This window comes from Cynocephalus volans, chromosome X, assembly GCF_027409185.1.
Source record: "Cynocephalus volans isolate mCynVol1 chromosome X, mCynVol1.pri, whole genome shotgun sequence".
Taxonomy (NCBI): domain Eukaryota; kingdom Metazoa; phylum Chordata; class Mammalia; order Dermoptera; family Cynocephalidae; genus Cynocephalus; species Cynocephalus volans.
Window position 1 is genome coordinate 24859505 of NC_084478.1, and position 21596 is coordinate 24881100.

Genomic DNA, 21596 nt, shown 5'->3' on the forward strand with positions numbered 1-21596 from the left:
TTTTCCTGTTATGAAATGGGGTTTTTTAGCGTCGCTTTTCTTGTCTGTTTTCAGATCACCGAACTATGTGGTGCAAAGCGGGTTGGTTATTTCGGTCCAACACAGTTTTATGTTGCCCTGAAATTAATTGCTGCAGCACAGTCTGGCCTCCCTGTGCGGATAGAGAGTATTACATGTGGTGAGTACCTCACATTTATACATTTATTGTGCATGACAGGTTTCCTATTTATGAGTACTATTTTTAGTGGTTTAAGGCCTGTTCTGTAAGTTTTCATGGAATTTCTCCTTGCTTCCTCCAACTCCTCTGTAAAATAAAATAGAAAATTTAGCACATAGCTTAGTTTCTTTCTTCTTTAAATGGGGGGGGGAGGGGGGAGGAATTCAGAGTGACCTGAGATTAGTTCCTTTTAACTGACTTGCAGTTAAAATAGATTTTGATCTTTAGCAGGAAGAGATTGGGGCAGGAATTCTAGAGCCTGTGGCAAAATAACATTCAGTTTATTTTTCTGCTTGAGGTATCTATAATGTCATTTAAGGCTGTGTTAGGGATTAGGGGTGGAGTAATGGGAGAGTGAGTAGAACTGTTCCTTTTCTCTTGCTCCCTTCCCTGCCAGTTGTATTAGATATGCTCATCCTTTAATTCCTAGTTCTTGAAGTACTGTTCTGATAACTGTTAAGTACTTTGGGGCCACCAAAATTTTGGCAGAATAAATTTATCTTTTCAAATTTTCGATCTAACATTTTCTTCTCTTGCCATTCCTGCCTCCAACCCACTATATGCTTGAGTATTTTCCACAACTTAAACAAAAAGTAAAGCCTTCAACTATTAGCATCATTTCTACTGCCTCAGTATTTTGTTGAAAAAATCTGTATTAAGAAGGCGTTTGATTATTTGAGGGATGTTCTGAGGTCCTCTGATTATTCACTCTGATACAGATTACTTTCATATGTCTGCGTAGCTATGCAGGAACTTTTTTCCTTTTTCCTCATTTTGAGATAAAAATCACTCAACTGTTCATTCCTATCCTGTGAAGTGTCTGGGAGACATGTGAGTGGGTTCAGGATTTATGGTTAGTCCGTGGAGACGTTGTAGGACAATCTAAATAGCTGAGAAGATTGCCACAGCGGGCTACCTTAGATAAAGACCTCCACACTAATCCTCAGGGGGCTGCAATCATCATGCTAATCTTTATCAAGGGTTTGGATTGTGCCAGTCACTGTCTCATTTAATCCTCACAACACCCTACTGAATTAGGTACTTGTGCCAGTTTGCATTGTTTAGGATAAGCTGCGATAACAAATGCTAAGGCAGTCTCAGTATTTTAACCAAAGTTTTCCTTCCTGCTTTGCAGTGGGTCAGGGTGACCCTCCAGGGCAGCTGCCCTCCATGTGGTGGATCTGTGATCCTGGCTGCTTTATCTTGTGGCACCTCCAGCACAACATCTGTTCCCACAATTGTCACAACAGGGAAAGAGTTTCTCACCCTAGCAATTAAATGCTTTGGCCTGGATGTGACTCACACTACTGCTGCTTGTAGTGCATTGGTCAGAACTTGTCACATGGACCTGCTTAACTGCAGAGCAGACCAGGAAAACACAATTCTCTCCTGTGCCTGTAAGGAGAGAATTGGTTATGGGTGAGCACTGCATGTCACTACTGTGGTGCTGTTATTGTCCCTATCTTACAGATGTGGAAATTAAAGTTTAGGGAGGTTGAGTAACTTCCTAAGGACACAGGGTTAGTAGAGTTTAGAGCCAGGAACTCTGCCTCCAGTCCCTATGCTCTTAATTACTATTCAGAAAGAAAGACCACAGTGGTGCATTGGACTTGCAGAGGGAGAGAACATACCTAGGGATACAAAGTGGAGTGGGGAAAGGGGGATTGGGAGAGTGGTCAGGGATAATTGAGGGGATAATTGGGTGGGGGACATGGGGTATAATCTCAATTTGTGGTAATGGACATGCTGCCAGTATGGATCTGGCCATCACATCTTAGGCATGAGTGGTGACAATTTGCTTTGAACTCCATGAATATTCATAGCCAATTAAAAACAAAACAAACAATGGCCTCTTCTCAATTCTTTCTGTTTAGTAAGATGCTGACTGTAATCTGTAATCATGGAATATATTCCAAATGGGAAAAAATATCGGACCCAAAAGGCATCCCTTTGTATTGCATAATTTGGTTCTTTGAAATAGGTTTCTTGATGGAGCCTCATTTCAGCAGCAGGCTTGGTGTCTGTTGCTATGAGATGCAGCAGTCACTGCTATCAGCAGTTAGTTACTTTGATTAGTTGAAAGTTACATTAGAATGAATTTGGATTTGTGTGGAAAAGTTAGAGTTGCTCTGTTGTATACAAGAATAAAGTTCTGACACTTTTGTTGCTTATTTTAAGTTACACTTAAGCGTTTTACCTGATTTGTGCCCAGATCTACTGTTTAATTTCTCGGGGGCTGGGAGGATTGTTGAAGTTATCACTTGTGTAAAGGGTTGACACTTTTTCACAAATACAAGGCTTTCCCAGTAGTATTTTAGAAACACTAATGCTGCCTTTTACCTTTGAGTGTGTATCTTCCTTCATTTAAAGTTAATGTTTAAATGTTAGGTTTGATCTCGAAGGTTTTAGTCTCAAACTGAAGCAAAGAAAACCAGGAGGCAGTAAATTTATTGTAGGTTTTAATGGGGGCGCTCCCAGGAGAGGTTCCACAGCCCTGTAAGGGAGTGAGGCCGGGGAAGTTGCAACCAGGGTGGATACAAGCGGGTATTTAAAGGGGAGGGCTGTTGGTGAGTTTTTTGCCCATTTATGTTAAGGAATTGAGCAGGGCTCAGCTTCCAGTTTCCACCTTGGGGGGGGGGAGAGGGAAGGGAGTGTTTAACAAGATGGAGGGGAGGGGTGGAGTTCAGGAACAAGATGGAGGGGAGGGTGGAGCTCACGACCAGGATGGACGGGAGGGGTGGAGCTCACGACCAATATGGAGGGGAGGGGTGGAGTTCACGTACAAGATGGAGGGGAGGGGGTGGAGATCACGATCAAGATGGAGGGGAGGGGTGGAGCTCACGACCAAGATGGAGGGGAGGGGTGGAGCTCACGACCAAGATGGAGGGGAGGGGTGGAGTTCACGAACCAGATGGAGGGGAGGGGTGGAGTTTCACAAGATGGTGGGGAGGGGTGGAGCTCACGAAGAAGATGGAGGGGGGGGTGGAGCTCATGACCAAGATGGAGGGGAGGCATGGAGCTCATGACCAAGATGGAGGGGAGGGGAGGGGTGGAGCTCATGACCAAGATGGAGGGGAGGGGTGGAGTTCATGACCAAGATGGAGGGGAGGGGTGGAGGTTCACAAGATGGAGGGGAGGGGTGGGGTTCATGACCAAGATGGAGGGGAGGCATGGAGCTCATGACCAAGATGGAGGGGAGGGGAGGGGTGGAGCTCATGACCAAGATGGAGGGGAGGGGTGGAGTTCATGACCAAGATGGAGGGGAGGGGTGGAGGTTCACAAGATGGAGGGGAGGGGTGGGGTTCATGACCAAGATGGAGGGGAGGGGTGGAGCTCATGACCAAGATGGAGGGGAGGGGTGGAGGTTCACAAGATGGAGGGGAGGGGTGGGGCTCATGACCAAGATGGAGGGGAGGGTTGGAGCTCACGAACAAGATGGAGGGGAAGGGTGGAGCTCACGACCAGGATGGACGGGAGGGGTGGAGCTCACGACCAATGTGGAGGGGAGGGGTGGAGCTCACGTACAAGATGGAGGGGAGGGGTGGAGCTCACGTACAAGATGGAGGGGAGGGGTGGAGCTCACGATCAAGACGGAGGGGAGGGGTGGAGCTCACGACCAAGACGGAGGGGAGGGGTGGAGTTTCGAACCAGATGGAGGGGAGGGGTGGAGTTCACGAACCAGATGGAGGGGAGGGGTGGAGTTCACGAACCAGATGGTGGGGAGGGGTGGAGCTCACGAAGAAGATGGAGGGGGGGTGGAGCTCATGACCAAGATGGAGGGGACGGGAGGGGTGGAGTTCACAACCAAGATGGAGAGGAGGGTTGGAGTTCACAAGATGGAGGGGAGGGGTGGAGCTCATGACCAAGATGGAGGGGAGGGGTGGAGTTCACAAGATGGAGGGGAGGGGTGGAGTTCACAAGATGCAGGGGAGGGATGGAGCTCATGACCAAGATGGAGGGGATGGGTAGAGTTTCACAAGATGGAGGGGAGGGGTGGGGTTCATGACCAAGATGGAGGGGAGGGGTGGAGTTCACAAGATGGAGGGGGATGGGTGGAGCTCACGACCAAGATGGAGGGTTAGGGTGGAGCTCACGACCAAGATGGAGGGGAGGGGTGGAGATCACGATCAAGATGGAGGGGAGGGGTGGAGCTCATGACCAAGATGGAAGGGAGGGGAGGGGTGGAGTTCCCAACCAAGATGGAGAGGAGGGTTGGAGTTCACAAGATGGAGGGGAGGGATGGAGCTCATGACCAAGATGGAGGGGAGGGGTAGAGTTTCACAAGATGGAGGGGGGGTGGAGCTCATGACCAAGATGGAGGGGAGGCGTGGAGTTCACGACCAAGATGGAGGGGAGGAGAGGATTGGAGTTCACAACCAAGATGGAGAGGAGGGTTGGAGTTCACAAGATGGAGGGGAGGGATGGAGCTCATGACCAAGATGGAGGGGAGGGGTGGGGTTCATGACCAAGATGGAGGGGAGGGGTGGAGTTCACAAGATGGAAGGGCGCGGTGGAGCTCATAACCAAGATGGTGGGGAGGGGTAGAGTTTCACAAGATGGAGGGGAGGGGTGGAGTTCACGACCAAGATGGAGGGGAGGGGTGGAGTTCACGACCAAGATGGAAGGGAGGGGTGGGGAGGGGTGGAGTTCACGACCAAGATGGAGGGGAGGGGTGGAGCTCATGACCAAGAGGGAGGGTAGGGGTGGAGTTCACGACCAAGATGGAGGGGAGGGGTGGAGTTCACGACCAAGATGGAGGGGGGGTGGAGTTCACGACCAAGATGGAGGGGAGGGGAGGGGAGGGGTGGAGTTCATGACCAAGATGGAGGCGAGGGTTGGTGTTCACAGGATGGAGGGGAGGGGTGGAGCTCATGACCAAGATGGAGGGGAGGGTTGGCGTTCACAAGATGGAGGGGAGGGGTGGAGCTCATGACCAAGATGGAGGGGAGGGTTGGCGTTCACAAGATGGAGTGGAGGGGTGGAGCTCATTACCAAGATGGAGGGGAGGGTTGGCGTTCACAAGATGGAGTGGAGGGGTGGAGCTCATTACCAAGATGGAGGGGAGGGTTGGCGTTCACAAGATGGAGGGGAGGGGTGGAGCTCATTACCAAGATGGAGGGGAGGGTTGGCGTTCACAAGATGGAGTGGAGGGGTGGAGCTCATTACCAAGATGGAGGGGAGGGTTGGCGTTCACAAGATGGAGTGGAGGGGTGGAGCTCATGACCAAGATGGAGGGGAGGGTTGGCGTTCACAAGATGGAGTGGAGGGGTGGAGCTCATTACCAAGATGGAGGGGAGGGTTGGAGTTCACAAGATGCAGGGGAGGGGTGGAGTTCACGAACAAGATGCAGGGGAGGGGTGGTGTTCATGACTAAGATGGAGGGGAGGGTTCGAATTCACAAGATGGAGGGCAGGGTTGGAGTTCACAAGATGGAGGGAGAGGTGGTGTTCACAACCAAGTTGGAGGGGAGGGTTGGAGTTCACAAGATGGAGGGGAGGGATGGAGTTCACCGCGATGGAGGTTAGGGATGTGGAGCTCACAAGAGGAGGCTCCTTCGCTACTTTGTTGCCACTTTCCGGTCCTCCCAATCCTGCTGGCCCAACATAAAGAGTTATTAAATAAAAGTTATTTGTAGTCAGCATATGTTGGGTAGAATGAGGGCAACATTAGGCCAAACTTTGAGTCATCACTTAGAACGTTTTAGCTTGTTGCTTGAAATCCATTCACTTAACGTTTGAGGATATAAACTTTGAAGGTCAAAGGCAATGCTCTCTGAGAACCTCATCAGAAAGGTTATGGCACACACAAGGAGTCATACCAGGGAGTTATAGATGGATACCCTTATTTTATTTATGGCATGTCTCTGTGTGTATGTATTAACGTCTCACCCTTAGTCCTTCTCAGTTCAGCAAATGCCACCACTGTCTGCAGTTGTTCAAGCCAGAGACCCAGAAGTCATCCAGGATTTCTCCTTTACCCTAACTCCCCAATGTAATCCATCAAAAGTCCTGGTAATGTGGCTCCAATCTCACTGCCTGTTGCCTCCAGTTCTTTATCCCTAGTAGATGAGGCCACCTTTAACAACTCACCTTGATACCACAATGGTTTTGTCATTGGTTCCCTGGCCTCCTGTGTTCTCTGTTTCTGCACTGATATGTAAGACACTGCATAATCTAGTCCCTGCCTACTTTTCCATCCTCATTCCAAACCTCTCCCCCTTGCTTGTTATCTGTCTCATAGCCTCTTGGCATTCTAGTCATTTCTGGGTGATCTCTTTCATGCTTCAGGGCATATGCCTGTATTATCTTGGGGTCTTAGGTTCCTAGAGAGTCTCTTCTCCCTCTCTGCTTTCCATGGCTGACTCCTCATCGTTCATGATTCAGAGACTGTCCCTCTCATCCTACCTAAAGGAAGAGTTTTTCAAATTAGTTTGTTAATGAAGGAAGCAGCATTGGGTAAAACTGGTTCATGAAAGCCCAGAGAATCAGCAGTATTTATACTCATGGAAAGAAAGGATATTGGAATAGGATTGCTAAATTACTTATAAAACTGATTAATGCTGTACAGGACAACAAAAGTACACCTTGGCTATTATACTCTTTTCTAAGATGAAATTCATTTGCATTTCTATCAGACAAGTATTACTTGTTAGCTAACAGTTTTCTACATGTTAGTATCTACCCTTTCAGAATTATAAAATGTCTAATCAATAGTCAGTAGTAAGTCAAAGGGCTGGCCAGTTCACTCAGTTGGTTAGAGTGCATTCTTATAACACCAAGGCATGGGGTGTACAGGTCAGCCACAGAAAGAAAAAAAAGGAATAAACAGTAAATCAGAACAGAAGTACATATCCTAGGAAGTTAAGTAATCCTTGGGTGTGCCTCTTGGATAATGCTTCTGCATCACTGTCCCCTCCGTACTTTGTTCCCTCTCCTGTATCTTTTCTCTTATAGCACTTATCAGAGTTTGTAAATATTCTTTACAGGTTTGACTCTCTTTTTTCTTGTCTGTAAGCTTGCCTAAGGGGAAGGGAAGAGGATCTGATCTGGTAACCCCTGTGTAGGGAAAGTTAAGATAAATGGTTAGGGTTCCTCAGGGGTTCACAGTCTTGCCCAGCATTTGATGTGAATATGCACATGTGCACAGGTGTTTCTTATTGTCTAATGTAATTGTGCATGCGCACCCAGGTGTTCCTGGGTTGTGTGACTTGCACTCCGGTGTCCTGGGTTATCAGACTTGCGTATAAGGGATGAATGGGTCTGATCCACAGTGCCCTCCACCTCCAGGATGCTCCAGGGGGGCCACAGGGAGGCCGCTACTCCTGCTGGAGGCTGTTGCTGTCAGGGTCCCTGGGACAGTAAGACTGGCCCGAAAGCATGAATCTTACTTGTTGGGAAGGCTCATCTCGCAAAGACCAGGAGACAGAGATCGCTGCAATCAAGCAAGAGGTTTTCTTATTACAGCATGCTGGGGTTGCTCCATCTTCAGGACAGAAGCGGCCCCGAGCTCTTAACATGAGCACTTTTTATACAGTTTGGTAGGCAGACTTTGGCAACAGGATGAGTTGTATACAGCTTATTGGTCACGTGAGGTAACTTTTAAATTCATTGGTGGCTTTCAGTGGGGTGGTATACAGACGAGGAACTGGGGAATTGCCCAACAGCCCACCCCTTGTGTGGTTAGGTCCTTCCCGGAACTGGGTGAACTTTGGGCGGTTTGGGAAGTCCTTTATCTGCCCTTACCAGAAAGTCCCACCCGCAGGGGCTTGTAAAACCTTGTGCAAGCTAATTACAGAAGCAGAAAAGCTAGTCAGTTAATATTCAAGGGTGGGGGAAGGGGTTCAGGTCCACAGGACCCTCTGGGAGGACACCACTGCTGCTACAAGCTGCTGCTGCTGAGGACTGAGCTTGTCATCTGCCAGTGGCTCCCAGGATCTTTCCCAGTTACCTAGCTTGTGGACCTGAATGTGAGGGGTCTGGTGACCCAGCCTGGCGTGTAAGGGGTCTGTGACCCAGTCTGTACAACATGTTTGACAGGTCTCTGGGCCCTAGCCTTAGCAACACAATTGGCTATATGGGCAGGATTCTGACAACTGCCCTAACCATACACCCTGCATTGTGGGGCATTGTAGGCACTCAGTGCATATTGGTTGAATGAATGAATAAGTGAAGAAATAAATGTTTATGCATGGGACGATGTCTTAATCGTCTGTTACTCTTTAAGTTAAAACAATTGGATTTCAGATTAACCTGTAACTACTGAGGGGCTTTTACATAAGTCATCCTGTTTGCCTGTCTTTCTCAGGCCCTGGTTTCCAATCTTGTTTGCTTTCGAGAGTCACCTAGAGAGCTTTAATACAAAATTAGAAGTATAGGTGCCTGGGTCCACCTCCAGAAATTCTCATTTGATTAGTATGGGGTCCAGCCTGAGTATCAGGATTTTAAGAGTTCCCAGGTGATTCTTATTTGGATCCAGGGTTGAGAATGACTCCTTATGCAACTGGTGTCAAACATTTTCAAGAGCTTTGCTTAAACTATGAGTGTATATTTGGTTATACTGGTGCCTGAGCTAGGGTGCAGCAAGAAGCACTTGGGTCGTGCAAGTGCTGACTGCATTTACATGATACCCAGAGTGTGTGCCTCCTTAAATGTTGCCACTAGGCATCTCTAGCCTCACCCTAGTTGGAGCTGGGGTTAAATGCATGGTGAAACAGCTGACTTTTAAGGCAGAAGGAAGTGGGGGTGCAAATTAAGAACCAGTAGAGAATTCCTGACGAGGAAACTGTGGCAAACATTTGCCCTGGAAGCTGCAGTTACCTTTCTTCTTTCTGGGGATTGGACTTCAGTGTGTGGGGGGCTAAGGCTCACAGACCCTTCACACCCATTGTACAGACTGGGTCACAGACCCCTCACATGCCTGGCTGGGTCACCAGACCCTTCATATGCCAGGCTGGGTCACAGACCCCTCACATACAGGTCGCAGGCTAGGTAATTGGAAAAGATCCTGGGAGCCATTGGCAGAGTTGACAGGTTCATTCCAAAGCAAGCTCAGTCCCTAGCTTCCTCAGCAGCAGCAGTGGCCTCCCAGGGGCACTGGCAGCAACAGCTTGTAGCAACAGTAGTGACATCCCGGGGATGAGGGGCACTGTGGATCAGAGCCATTCGTCCTTATACTCAAGTCTGAACCCAGGAGCACCTGGGTGTGAGTCAGACAACCAAAGAACACCTGGGCGCACATGGGCACTTATCAATAACCAAGAAACACCTGGGCGCACATGCACAGTTATGTTTACATCAAATGCTTGGCAAGATTCAGAACTCCCGAAGGGAGGCTGACCATTTACTTTCACTTTCCTTACAGTGAGTGTGAGAACTGAAGAAAGGTTAGGCAGGATCTAGAGTAGGGTCCCTAACCTTTTTTGTACCATGAGTCCCTTTGGCAGTCTCAAGGCTATGGGCCCCTTCTCAGAATAATGTTTTAAATGCATAAAAAGACATAGGATTATAAAGTAAACCAATTATATTAAAAAAAAATCACTAAGGTTTTTAGAAGATATTGTTATATAGCAATATGCACGCTAGTTTATTAATGCATTAAATAAAAGATGGAACAGTGATCGAAATAACTACCGTACTTTCAAAGTAGTAACGAGCATAAACAATATCTAAAGGTATCTACAACTGTAGTGTGATATATCTGATTTGGTGGGTGACAAAGTTACAGATACCGCTAATATCACTGTAGTGGTTTGTTGCCTACATTTATAATTGAAAGAAATGCTACATTTCAGTTAGAGTAGGAGAAATAATGATGTAATTTTTTTTCTTATCCAAGGTGACAGACCCCTTGATTTCTTTTTTTTTTTGACAGTTTTATTATTGAAACATAATCGATTATATATATTTGTGGGATACAGATTTGAATATCAGTACATGTGTACAGTATGTGGTGATGAAATCAGGATAATTAGTATGCTCATGTTTGATGGTCTCCAGGAGTCTCTGAACTCAGATAGTGCAGTGGCGTGATTCATGCAGTCTCTGGGGCTGTGTTGCCCCAACTGGGTCATGGTCTGTTGGCAGTCTGGCATAGTTTGCAGTGGGAGGAGAAAGAATTACAACAGAAGAGTAAGTTATTTATAAAACTGAATGTATTCAATTTGAATGTATTCAATTGGCTTTTTTTTGTTGTTGTGCCTCTTGTTAAGCTTCCTTTTATGAAGTTGATAATGGATAATAGTTTGGGGTACAATTCCTTTTTTGGGGGGTACAATTCTTGACAAAAATAAAATGTTGGCAGCTTTATGTTGGTCTACTTTATGTTTTGAAGGGAGGGATTTTTATTGTTCTGTGAAATTTCCAAATTTGTGAACCACTATTGTAGTCATGAGTCCACCCTTACAAATGATCCTAAGGCAAATCATTTAATTCTTTGGCTCCTCACTTATCTGTAAAACAGTCGTTCTCAACCTATGTGATTTTGTCCCTTCAGGGGACCTTTGGTCATGTGTGGAGACGTTTTTGTCTGTCACAATTGTGGAGGGGATGCTTTGGGCATCTAGAGGGCAGAGGCCTGGAATGCTGCTAAACATTTTACACTGTGTAGGACAGGACCCTCTCTCCCAACAACAAAAAAAATGTCAGTAGTACTGAGACTGAGAAGTCTTTCTGTAAAATAAGGATCAAGGCTTTCAGGGCTAGTAGGGACTCTAATCCTGCTGCCTCACTTCCTGTGCTGTAGTTTTTTAGGTCATTTGAGAGAGGTGGAAGGATTTTGCAGCAATGAGTTCTGTTCCAGTGTTTCCCTGGCTTTTTTCCCCCAAACAAGAATTACTTTATCCAAAGAAAAAAAAAAAAGTAGAGATTTTCTGGTTGAATTGAGGGTAGGGGATCCTATGCTGTGCCAATTTGGCAAACCCTCCCTATCTCTTAAGAGATAAGAGAGAAATCTTTTGTGTGTGACAACCAGTTCGGTGATCATAGAAAAGACCATGTCTTAGGGTGGGGTGGGAAGCCCAGGGGTGGATTAAGATGCCAAGGAGGGGGCCGACCCCGTGGCTCACTCAGGAGAGTGTGGCGCTGGGCGCTCCCGCCGCGGGTTCGGATCCTATATAGGGATGACCGGTGCGCTCACTGGCTGGGCGCGGTGCGGACGACACCAAGCCAAGGGTTACAATCCCCTTACCAGTCGCCAAAAAAAAAAAAAAAAAAAAATGCCAAGGAGGTGAGGCTGTAACTGACTTGGAGCTTAACTGGGGGCTGGTGTGCATGCGTGTGCAAGTGTGAGTGTGTATGTGTGTGTGTGCAGTGCCTGATATGTTAATGACTCTAAACAGAGATGAGATTTTGAACACTGAATACTGTGTCAGGATCTCCCATTAAGCCAAGGTCAACTCAGCTTTTCTGCCTAACGTTCACCCAATTTCCCTTTTCGTTTTTCCTTAGTGTTCCTTTGGCAATTTCCTTCATACCCTCTCTCCTTCTCAGCCTTGCTACAGGGACCCAGAGCTGCTTTGGACAGAGTTCACCTATGCAGGGTGACTATATGACTGGCTAATTGTGTCATTCAGGGGTTTTCTCCTACCCCTCCACCATATACCCATGTTCTCAGCTCTACTGTTGCTCCTCCCCAAAGGTCTTCCCCAACCTTTTGAGCAGTGGTTTCCAATCTTATTTGTTTATCTTTGTTATGGGATTCTTTGGCAATCTAGTAAAAGCTTTGGATTGCACCAGGAAAATAAACATTGACATTATGTAAAAAAATGTTACCTTCAGATTAAGCGGTTTCTGGTCCCCCGGAACCTACTCATGGACCCCAGTGAAGAGCTCTTCCACTAGAGAAATGCAGTCACTTTTTGTTTGCCATCAGGCAAGTTTCTTAATCTGAGTTCCAAATGGCTCACATAAGGAATGAGTATACCAATAGTACCTGCCTTATAGGGTTATTGTAAACATAAAATTGGGGAATCCCTCATTAAACATTTGGAAAAGCAGCCAAAACTATGTTATCCAGTACAGTAGCTACTAGCCACACGTGGCTGGCTGTTGAGCACTTGAAATGTGGCTAGTGTGATTGAAGAACTGAATTTTTAATTTAATTTAAATTATTTAAAATTTAAGTAAAACCTCAGGCAGTGTAAAATATTTTTGTTAAGCACAACTTTATTAATTTAGTAGGACTACATTTCACTGTAACCATTGCATTGTGTAAGACAGGGGTCAGCAAACTTTTTCTGTAAAGGACTTCAGTGAATATTTTAGACTTTGTGGATTGTATGATCCTTGTCACAACTACTCAACTCTGTTATTGTAGTATGAAAGTAGCCATGGACAATATGTAAACAAAGGAGCATGTCCGTGTTCCAATAAACCTTTATTTATGGACACTGAAGTTTGAATCTCATATAATTTTCATATGTCACAAAATATTTTTCTTTAGATTTTTTTTCAAACATTCAAACATTGTATTCACAGGATGTACAGAAATAGGCAGCAGGATGGATTTGGTTCGTAGATATATACCCAGTGTAAATGAATTCATGTTCATCAAAAAACATTTATAAGAATATTCAGGCTGGCGGTTGGCTCAGTTGATTAGAGCACAGCCTTATAATCCCAAAGTCACGGGTTCAGGACCCCACACTGCCCAGCCACAAAAACAAAAGAATATTCACAGCAGCTGTATTCATAATGACCTCAAACTGGAAATAACCTAGATGTTCATCACAGGATAATGGATAACAATTTTCAATATATTCATAAAAATGAATTATTCCATAGCAATGAAAAAGAATGAACTGTGTTTACATACAGTGCATTGGATGGTAATCACAGATAAAATGTTGTGAAAGAAGCTAGTCACAAGGATAAGTACTGTGTAATTTCATTATATGAAGTTCTATAATGGCAAAATAATCTGAGTTTAGAAATTAGTACAGAGGTTGCTGGGTGGGACAAGGGGAGGCGATTAACTGGAAGGGGATGTGAAAGAAAATTCTAAATCGTAATTTGAGGGTTGGTTACATGGATATATATATATATATATATATATATACATTTGTCAAAACTTTTCAAATGGTATGCTTAAAGATCTGTATAAATTATCCTTCCATACAAAAATACCTTTTATATAATTTAAAAAGAAATCAATTAGTTGCTGATATTTTAACATTATAATATTTCTTAGTAAAATACAGATTTCTGGCTATAACAGCCCACATTCCCTCATAGCAACATATTAACTAGAACTGCACTGTTCCAGTATGGTAGCCAGTAGCACTTAAAATGTGCAAGTACAAATTGAGGTGTGCAGTGAGGGTAAAATACACATGGGAGCTTGAAGACTTAGTATGAAAAAATAATGTAAAATATTTTATTAGTAATTTCTATGTTGATTATATGCTGAAATGATAATATTGGGTTAAAATAGATTATTAAAATTAATTTTACCTTTTAAAAACATTTTAAATTAAAAAATGTAATTGTGATAACATACACGTAACATAAAATTTCATCTTAACAGTTTTAAAGTGTACAGTTCGTGTTAAGTATATTGACATTGTTATGCAACCAATTTCTAGAACACTTTCACCTCAGCTTGCAAAACAGAAACTCCATACCCATTAAACAACTCCCCGTTTTCCCCTCCCCAACCCCTTGGCACCCACCTTTCTTTCTGTTTCTATGAGTTTGACTACTTTTGATACCTCCTATAAGTGAAATCATACAGTATTTGTCTTTTTGTAACTGGCTTATTTCGCTTCTTTTATTTAACCAAGAATTTTTAATGTGGCTACTACAAAATTCACAATTATGTATGTGGCTTGCATTGTATTTCTGGTGGACAGCATTGAAGGACAGTGAACAGGAGCTGCCATTTTAGATGGGACATGGGGCTCTCTGCCCAGCCTCCATCACTCCCTGTTGTCTAGACAGTGAGGCTGAGTGTCACTTGTCATTTATTATTGCAGTAATGCTGCTTATGTTTTTTTTCTTTTTTTTTTTTTTACTTGTTTTTTCTAATGGATTGAAGAAATTGAAGTATTCTCATACCCATGTCTCCATCAAATATGGAAAAACAAAGGATTTTCCCCTTACTTTTTATAGGGTCACATGTGTAAAAAGGGAGAGGCATAGTTTTCTTTGTGGAAGGGGAAAATAGTCATTTATATTTAATATACAAAGTGTTTCTATGTTTAAAGAGTACAACCCAAGATACCGTTATGAAATAAATTGTTCCTTCGGATGGCTGCTCTCATTGTCTCCTTGGCCCCTATAAACATTTAATTTGAACTCTTAATTTGTTTCCTTTGTGTTAATTCGATTTCGGAGACAAAATTCTAAACAACTACTAAAAAGGACCTTCTTCTGTGATTACTTAACATACATCACTGCATAGCAGTTACTTTATTGATTAATTTTCTAATGAAGTTTCACTATCAAATTTGGTATACATATGACTAGGAACAACATTCAGACTGAAAGTTTACAAACTAGAGTTTTACCTTTCACTTTTTAAAAGCTTCTTCTAGCAGCTTAAGGGAAATAGCACCTTTATGAACATTTTCGGTGATAAGAATATTATCGTGTATGGTTACAATTCTGTTACATGAGAGTTGTTTAAAGCCACATGACCAAAGAAAGTAATTCAGCTATATTTTGTCTTTTGCTCTTTGGTAGCTGTGGTGGGGAGGTGTGGGAAGGGAGAGGTCGTTTCCTAGGCAAACAGTTCTGGAGAAATGCTGTAGTGTAGGTGGGTGAATGTGTGAAGTGACAGTATTCTAAAAGGTATCTGAGAGCCCTATTTAAGTACTAGTATAATAGTTGATATTCATAATACCATGCTTGTATTGCATTGTTCCCTGGAGTTATCTGTTGAATGCTAGTAAAACATTGGTCAGGAGCTTATACTGAGCATTTCTTTCTTTTCTCCCTCAAGAAGTACTTGGAAGTAGAGTTATCCTCTTGTGGGCAGATCAGGGTGCACATTATTTTATGTGATCTTGTTCCATCTTTTTAGACCCTTTTTTGCAGACTGACTGAGCTGAAACAAATACCTTTCTGAGAACAGAACTATAGGATTAGTGAACATTTGATTTACTAAGGATCTAGAGTTCTTTTTCTCTTGCCTTTTTGCTATTGAAGTCCATTCCTGCCTTGAGTGCTGGAGAGCTGCCCAAGGTTGGGAAACATTAAAACATTAAAAATGGCGGCCATCCTCTCTTTAGAGGAGAGTCTTGGTTTAATTTTCCAGATTGGTTACTCTATTTATGTCTCTTGGGCTCTTGGCTGATTGATCACACAGGGATTTGTCATATTGCCTGCTTCTTTGAATCAAATGTGGACATAGCAACTAAAAATAAACATGATGTGGATATTAGAGAACTAAGGGGCCTTCTTTGCCTGGGGAGCTAGGATACTTGCTGTTGCTAAGATGTTTTCTGGCTCTAGCACAGCATCAATCATTGGAAGTGCAGCTGTGTTTTTGGAATAGAAAGCTGATGGAAGCGCAGAGGCACACTGATGAATATTATCCTGAACAATGGATGCAGATGCAAATCATTATGGATAATCCATAATATTATCCCCAGTTTTGTAGGTCTTTTGTGCTGTGTGATTGTGTGTGATCTGCTGTGCTGAGAACTAGAAGTGTGCCAAAGCATCATTTCCATCTTCAGGATAGTTTTGTGAGAAATTTGAAGGATAAGTAAATACACCAGACTGTTGCATTTCAGCTCTTTGTAGCATTGTGAGTGGCTAATGGTTTTGACAGTAGAATCTAGCTGAATGTTAGATCGATTGCTCTAACTTGATACCATTTTCCTTATTCTGTTATGAAAAGACAACCAGAGATTGAGTGTGAAAATTCCTTGAAGAATAACATAGGGTGAGAAACTGTTCTACCCAGTAAATTTGCCCTAGGAATGAGGGACTTTTTTTCTGTAGGGTACTGGTTACAAATCACCTTGCCTGAGTCCAAACCCTGGCTCTGCCACAGATATGTTATGTGATCTTGGGGACGTTACTTAGCCCCTACATATCTCTTTTCACATCTGTAATGGGAGGATAATGATAGTTTTATCTTGCAGAGTTGTTGTGAGGATTAAATAAGTTAATATTTGCAGATCCTTAATACTGTGCCTGGCATATTTAAGCACTATGTAAGTTTTACCTGCTACCATTTGCCACTTACTACTGTATTTATGTAATGTCATATCCTTTTTCTTGGTGCTGGACTAAAGGATAAAGAAGGAGATCAGTGTCAAACCTGAATTTGTTCTGCAATGATTCGGCAACACTGAAAAATGTTAAGCCTTGCATGACAACTGTGATAGGTTGAAAAAGAAAAAAAAAAAGAAAAATGTTAAGCCAGAATACCTTGGTTAAACTGTAGCATTTTTCTGTCATGACATTATTATAGGAATCTGTATTGTCTAAATCAAAATTTAATCTATATTTAGTGCTCTGGAATTTTTCCTCAAAAATGATTCATCTTTTGGCTATTGAGTTCCCCTTTTTGCAGTTTTTAAATAAAGTAAGCTTCTCTGATTCTGGTCCTAAAGAATTGCCTCTGCCTCGCTTTATGATGTCAAAGAACGATGGTGAGATACGATTTGGGAACCCGGCTGAGCTGCATGGAACTAAGGTTCAAATTCCATATTTAACCACGGAAAAAAATTCCTTCAAAAGAATGGACGATGAGGATAAACAGGTAAACAGTCTGATCAGGCATGTTCATTTGATTCTGACCATGAAACCTCACATAGCAGGACCTCATCTGCTGTTAAGCTTCCAGCAAATCTCACCATATGGAGCACAATTATAGACTTGGAAGTGAGCCAGTAAAGTTTCTTTGCAGCAAGAAAAAGAGGCTGACGCGTAGGTATTACCATGAGCCACCCACAGGCCCTTTATAGAACCTAATTTAATGTAGAATTGTATCTAAAATAAGGCTGCTGATTTAATACACTTATTTGATTTCTCTAGGGCAGTCATTTTCTAAATGGGTTCTTTGAAATGTAACTTCCAGGAGTTTTTAATAGGTCCTCTCCTCTAAAAAGAAGTCTGCAGAAAAGGATTCTGTGGTTAAATATGTTTGGAGAATGCTGCTTCATATCCTATTCTTGGGGGAAAGACTAAATTCTCAGTCTTGGAAATCCACAGTACACATTAGCACAGTAAAAGCCCTGAGAAGTCCTGCAGTGAAGGGACCTGGAGATCTTTGTTTACTAAATTTCTTTCACCAGGAATCCTTTCTTGGGGAACATGTTTGGAATGCCATCTTGGGAAATGCTACCATTGCCTATTTAGCAGGTTTGGAACCAGAATAGGGAGGATGGGCTTTTAAAATTAAACCACTAATTGCAGTAGTCAGGTGGTGATTGGTAGAGACAAAAGTATAAAATCCCAGAAGAATGGGCATGTCAAGAAGAGGTAAATAGTCTACACATTAGCAAACTCCGAGGGCATCAAGGTGCAGCTCATACTTCTAATAGATTGAATCATGCAGATAGGTCAAATTATATTTGACGTAGTGTTTTCTATAAGGTAAAGAAATTTGTTATATTTTAGGAAGACTTGAATCAAAATGTTTTAAAAATACAGTGAATATTAACAGATTATGTTGGAAAACTAACATGGCTCATCCTGATAATGTTGGATATATGAGGTATTGCTACAAAGCTTTATCTTTACAGTTAAGGGAGGTATACACATCCTGTTATACAATTCCATGTACTGTTGCTTTCATAATTCGGACATATTTTAAACCAGTTCTTCAGGGACATATTGAAAAAGGAGGGGGGTATAGGAATTTTCAGACAACGTTCTTTGACGTGTTTTCCCTCCAGCATTTGGAGAAGAACAAGGACCCACTGTCCCACAGTGGCTGATGCCCCAGGAAATTTTCAGGCCCAGTCCCTGGCTGTGTGAATGAAGACACATCCTTTCAGTTCAGGCTAGGTTTATGCTAGTCCCACCCAATCCATGAGTGTGAGAGCTCATACTGCAGAGAATATATATTTATCTTTTCCTTGAGGAAGAGTATTTGATCAGCATCTTAGGTTGCATATTTCTCTTTAGACTAAGGGAGCCTATAATAGTCTCTGTGTTGATAAAAAGCACTGTTTCCTTGTAACTTGGGTCCATCGTTACAAGCCTATTGGTAGTATTAAAAAAAAAAAAAAAAAAGGAGGAAACCTAGCAGCAGGTAAGGTTGCTTACCTTGCCTAGGGTCCTACATTGGGTTAATATTCAAATTGGCATTCAAATTGTAGCTTGTTAAGGCTTCATCTTAGTATTTAGGAGTAGGCTAGTTTGAGTGGTTTACCCATCATGAATTGCAATCTCTCAGTGTAAAAAGGAAAAAAAAAAAAAAGCTGGCATTTTACTTTGGCATAGTAAGCTCCAAGAATATTTAACATTAAGCATTTAAAAATATATTTTAATATTCATATTTGCTGGAAGACTTTAAGTATAAATCCAAGAAATAGGATTCTTTATTAATGAACAAAAATGGAATCTATCCACAAAGAGGTCACAATTGGGAGGTATGGATATTATTTCATGTGATCATTGTCTTTCATTTTCCAAAGGAAAATATTACTGGAATAACTGAAAATGTTTCAGGATTGTTTTAGTAATCTAGGTAACTCAGCACTGGTGAGACTATTCTCTGGGAGATTTTTGAATCCTCAGACACTGCTTTTTAACCGTGCTGCATTTTTGAGAAAACATTTCCCCCCATTAGTTAAATCAGCCAGGTCACCAGCAGTAGAGTTGTGTTATGCTTCCTAACTGCAGCTTAGAACACCAGGCTTCTCAAGTGGTCGCCTCTGAACTCTGCTCTGGTTCTTTGAAGCAGGAAACACAGTCTCCCACGATGTCACCCCTCGCCTCCCCTCCTTCTTCCCCGCCTCATTACCAGAGGGTGCCCTTGAGCCATGGCTACAGCAAACTGCGGAGCGGCACAGAACAGATGCATCCAGGTAAGAGGCGACCTGGGGGCCAGCTGTCCCAAGCAGTGTCTTACAGACTCCTTAATCTACCAGGCAGCAATGCCACCAGCTGCTTAATTTCCGGATTTAATTACCCCTGTCTTTGGGAACATGCCTCAATTTAATTTTATGCTGTCAAGCAAGGTCTTTAAAAAAAATGAACTTAAACATCTCTCAGTAATGCTTTGTCTCCTAGACACTAATTCATCTTTAGACTTGTAAGCAACTATTTAGATGATTTAATCTTTCATTTACAGATTTCATTAAACAGGAACATAGCATGTTAAAGGTTTGTGTTTTTTTGGAATTGTTATTCCTTTCTGCAAATATACCAAACATATTATATTATAACTGCTTTTATGAGATTTCTTAAAAATGTAACTGTGCAAAAGAAAGAGTTAATCCAACCTTTAAAGACTGAGTATATAAAAGAAGATATTTAGCTCTTGTGTTTTGGAATAAGAATAAAGGAAATGCTAGGGATAGCATTTTGCTGAGAAGTGTGTAATGTGCACAATTGTGAGGTTGCCTGCTTGCTCACATTTATGCTCTGCGGGCCGTGTTAGTGGTAAAATACATTAGTTAGTTTTGAGGATGACTTGCAGAGTTGGCTGCCCAGGCTGCAGTGCTTAAAGCTCCATAAATTCACTTCAGCATCTTGTCCTCCTGGGATTCAGGCTTCTAGTTTAAGATATGACCAATTAAAGGTATTCTAGAATTGGGTATCTGTAACCTCCTTTTTTGTTTTCTGCGCTGTGGCTGAAAATGACCCAGTTTCTGCTGGTTTTTACTGCATTGAAAATAGTGGTGACTTCTAGAGGGGCACAGAAATAATAATGTGTGTTAGGCTGAACTAAAGAGAGGCTGTAATCTTGCAGAGAGAAGCAGGTATGGTGTGATGGAAATAGCTTTTGATTGGAATCAGAAGGTGGGGTTTCTGAGACTAGCTGTAGGTCTCTGGGCAAGCCATTTAACTTCTCTGAGCCATGGTTTCCTCTACTCTTTTAAAATGGAGTAACAGTGTCCTATAGGGGTATTATGAGGATTAAGTGAGAGCAGGAGTGTAAAATCTGTTTGGAAATTAAGTCCTATGCAAATACAAGATCTGCTGCTAGTGGATAGTAACAAAAAAATCACTCTCCTGCAACTTGAATATTCCACTGGTGTCTGAAACTAAAAGGGATTGATTTCCCTATTTTTATAAGTCGATTTTTTTTTCTATTTCAAATCTTATTTAGGCTTAGAAGTTGATTTTTTTAATTTACAGGTAAATCTGTTTTTGTTATACTGAGTCAGCCTATCACCAAGTTCTGTCTTTGGTACTCCTTAAAAAAAACTTGTCTGTACTCTATCTCCTTCATGCCTCATTCCCTTTTCATTCCATCTAATTGGGCTTCCGTTCCCCCATTGGCAAGGAAGGAGCCTACTTCTCTCCATCTTTTTTTTTTTTTTTTTTTTTTTTTTGTCTTTTTGTGACCGGTAAGGGGATTGCAACCCCTTGGCTTGGTGTCGCCCGCACCGCGCTCAGCCAGTGAGCGCACCGGCCATCCCTATATAGGATCCGAACCCGCGGTGCTCCCGCTGCACTCACCCGAGTGCGCCACGGGGCCGGCCCTCTCCATCTTTTTTTTTTTTTTTTTTTTTTTTTTGTCTATTTCGTGACCGGCGCTCAGCCAGTGAGCGCACCGGCCATTCCTATATAGGATCCGAACCCGCGGCGGGAGCGTTGCCGCGCTCCCAGCGCCACACTCTCCCGAGTGCGCCATGGGCTCGGCCCCCTCTCCATCTTTTTTGATAGCAGCCTATGCCAAGGCTGTCCATACCTTTATTTCTTTTTATACTTCTTTTAAGTGAGGTAAAATGTATGTATGATAAAATGCAATTTGAGTTTTAACAAATGGGTATGCCCATGTAGCCACTACTTAGATCAAGAATAGAACGTTTCCATTATGCCAGAGATGCCCCTCTCCAGTCATCTTTCCCTCAGCATAATGGTTGAAATTTATCCATATTGTTGTATCAGTAGCTTATTCCTTTTTATCATTCAGTAGTATTCCATTGTATGCATGGAATTTATACAACTTTTTTTTTTTTAAAAAAAATATTTTTTGTCTTCCAAATTTGCGTAACTTTTTTTTTTTTTTTTTTTGTCTTTTTCATGACCGGCACTCAGCCAGTGAGTGCACCAGCCATTCCTATATGGGATCCGAACCCGCGGCAGGAGCATCGCTGCGCTCCCAGCGCCACACTCTCCTGAGTGCGCCACGGGCTCGGCCCGAATTTATACAACTTAATAATCATTTTACTGCTGATGGACATTTGAGTTGTTTCCAGTGTTTGGCTATTCTGAGTAAGGGTACTTACTATAAACATTCATGTATGAGT

General features: G+C 42.9%; 1 protein-coding gene across 11 annotated transcripts in view; it reads left to right on the forward strand.

The window, feature by feature from the left end:
* REPS2 (RALBP1 associated Eps domain containing 2) overlaps window positions 1–21596 on the forward strand; it is a 197160-nt gene that overhangs the window by 46820 nt on the left and 128744 nt on the right. For 7 of the 11 annotated variants that reach the window (XM_063083469.1, XM_063083473.1, XM_063083475.1 and 4 more), the window contains exons 2-4: window positions 55–178; window positions 16779–16927; window positions 19076–19202. In XM_063083469.1, coding sequence (XP_062939539.1) covers window positions 55–178; window positions 16779–16927; window positions 19076–19202 — 400 coding nt within the window. The remainder of the gene's footprint in view (window positions 1–54; window positions 179–16778; window positions 16928–19075; window positions 19203–21596) is intronic. The other 4 variants (XM_063083471.1, XM_063083474.1, XM_063083477.1 and 1 more) reach the window with 1 other exon arrangement.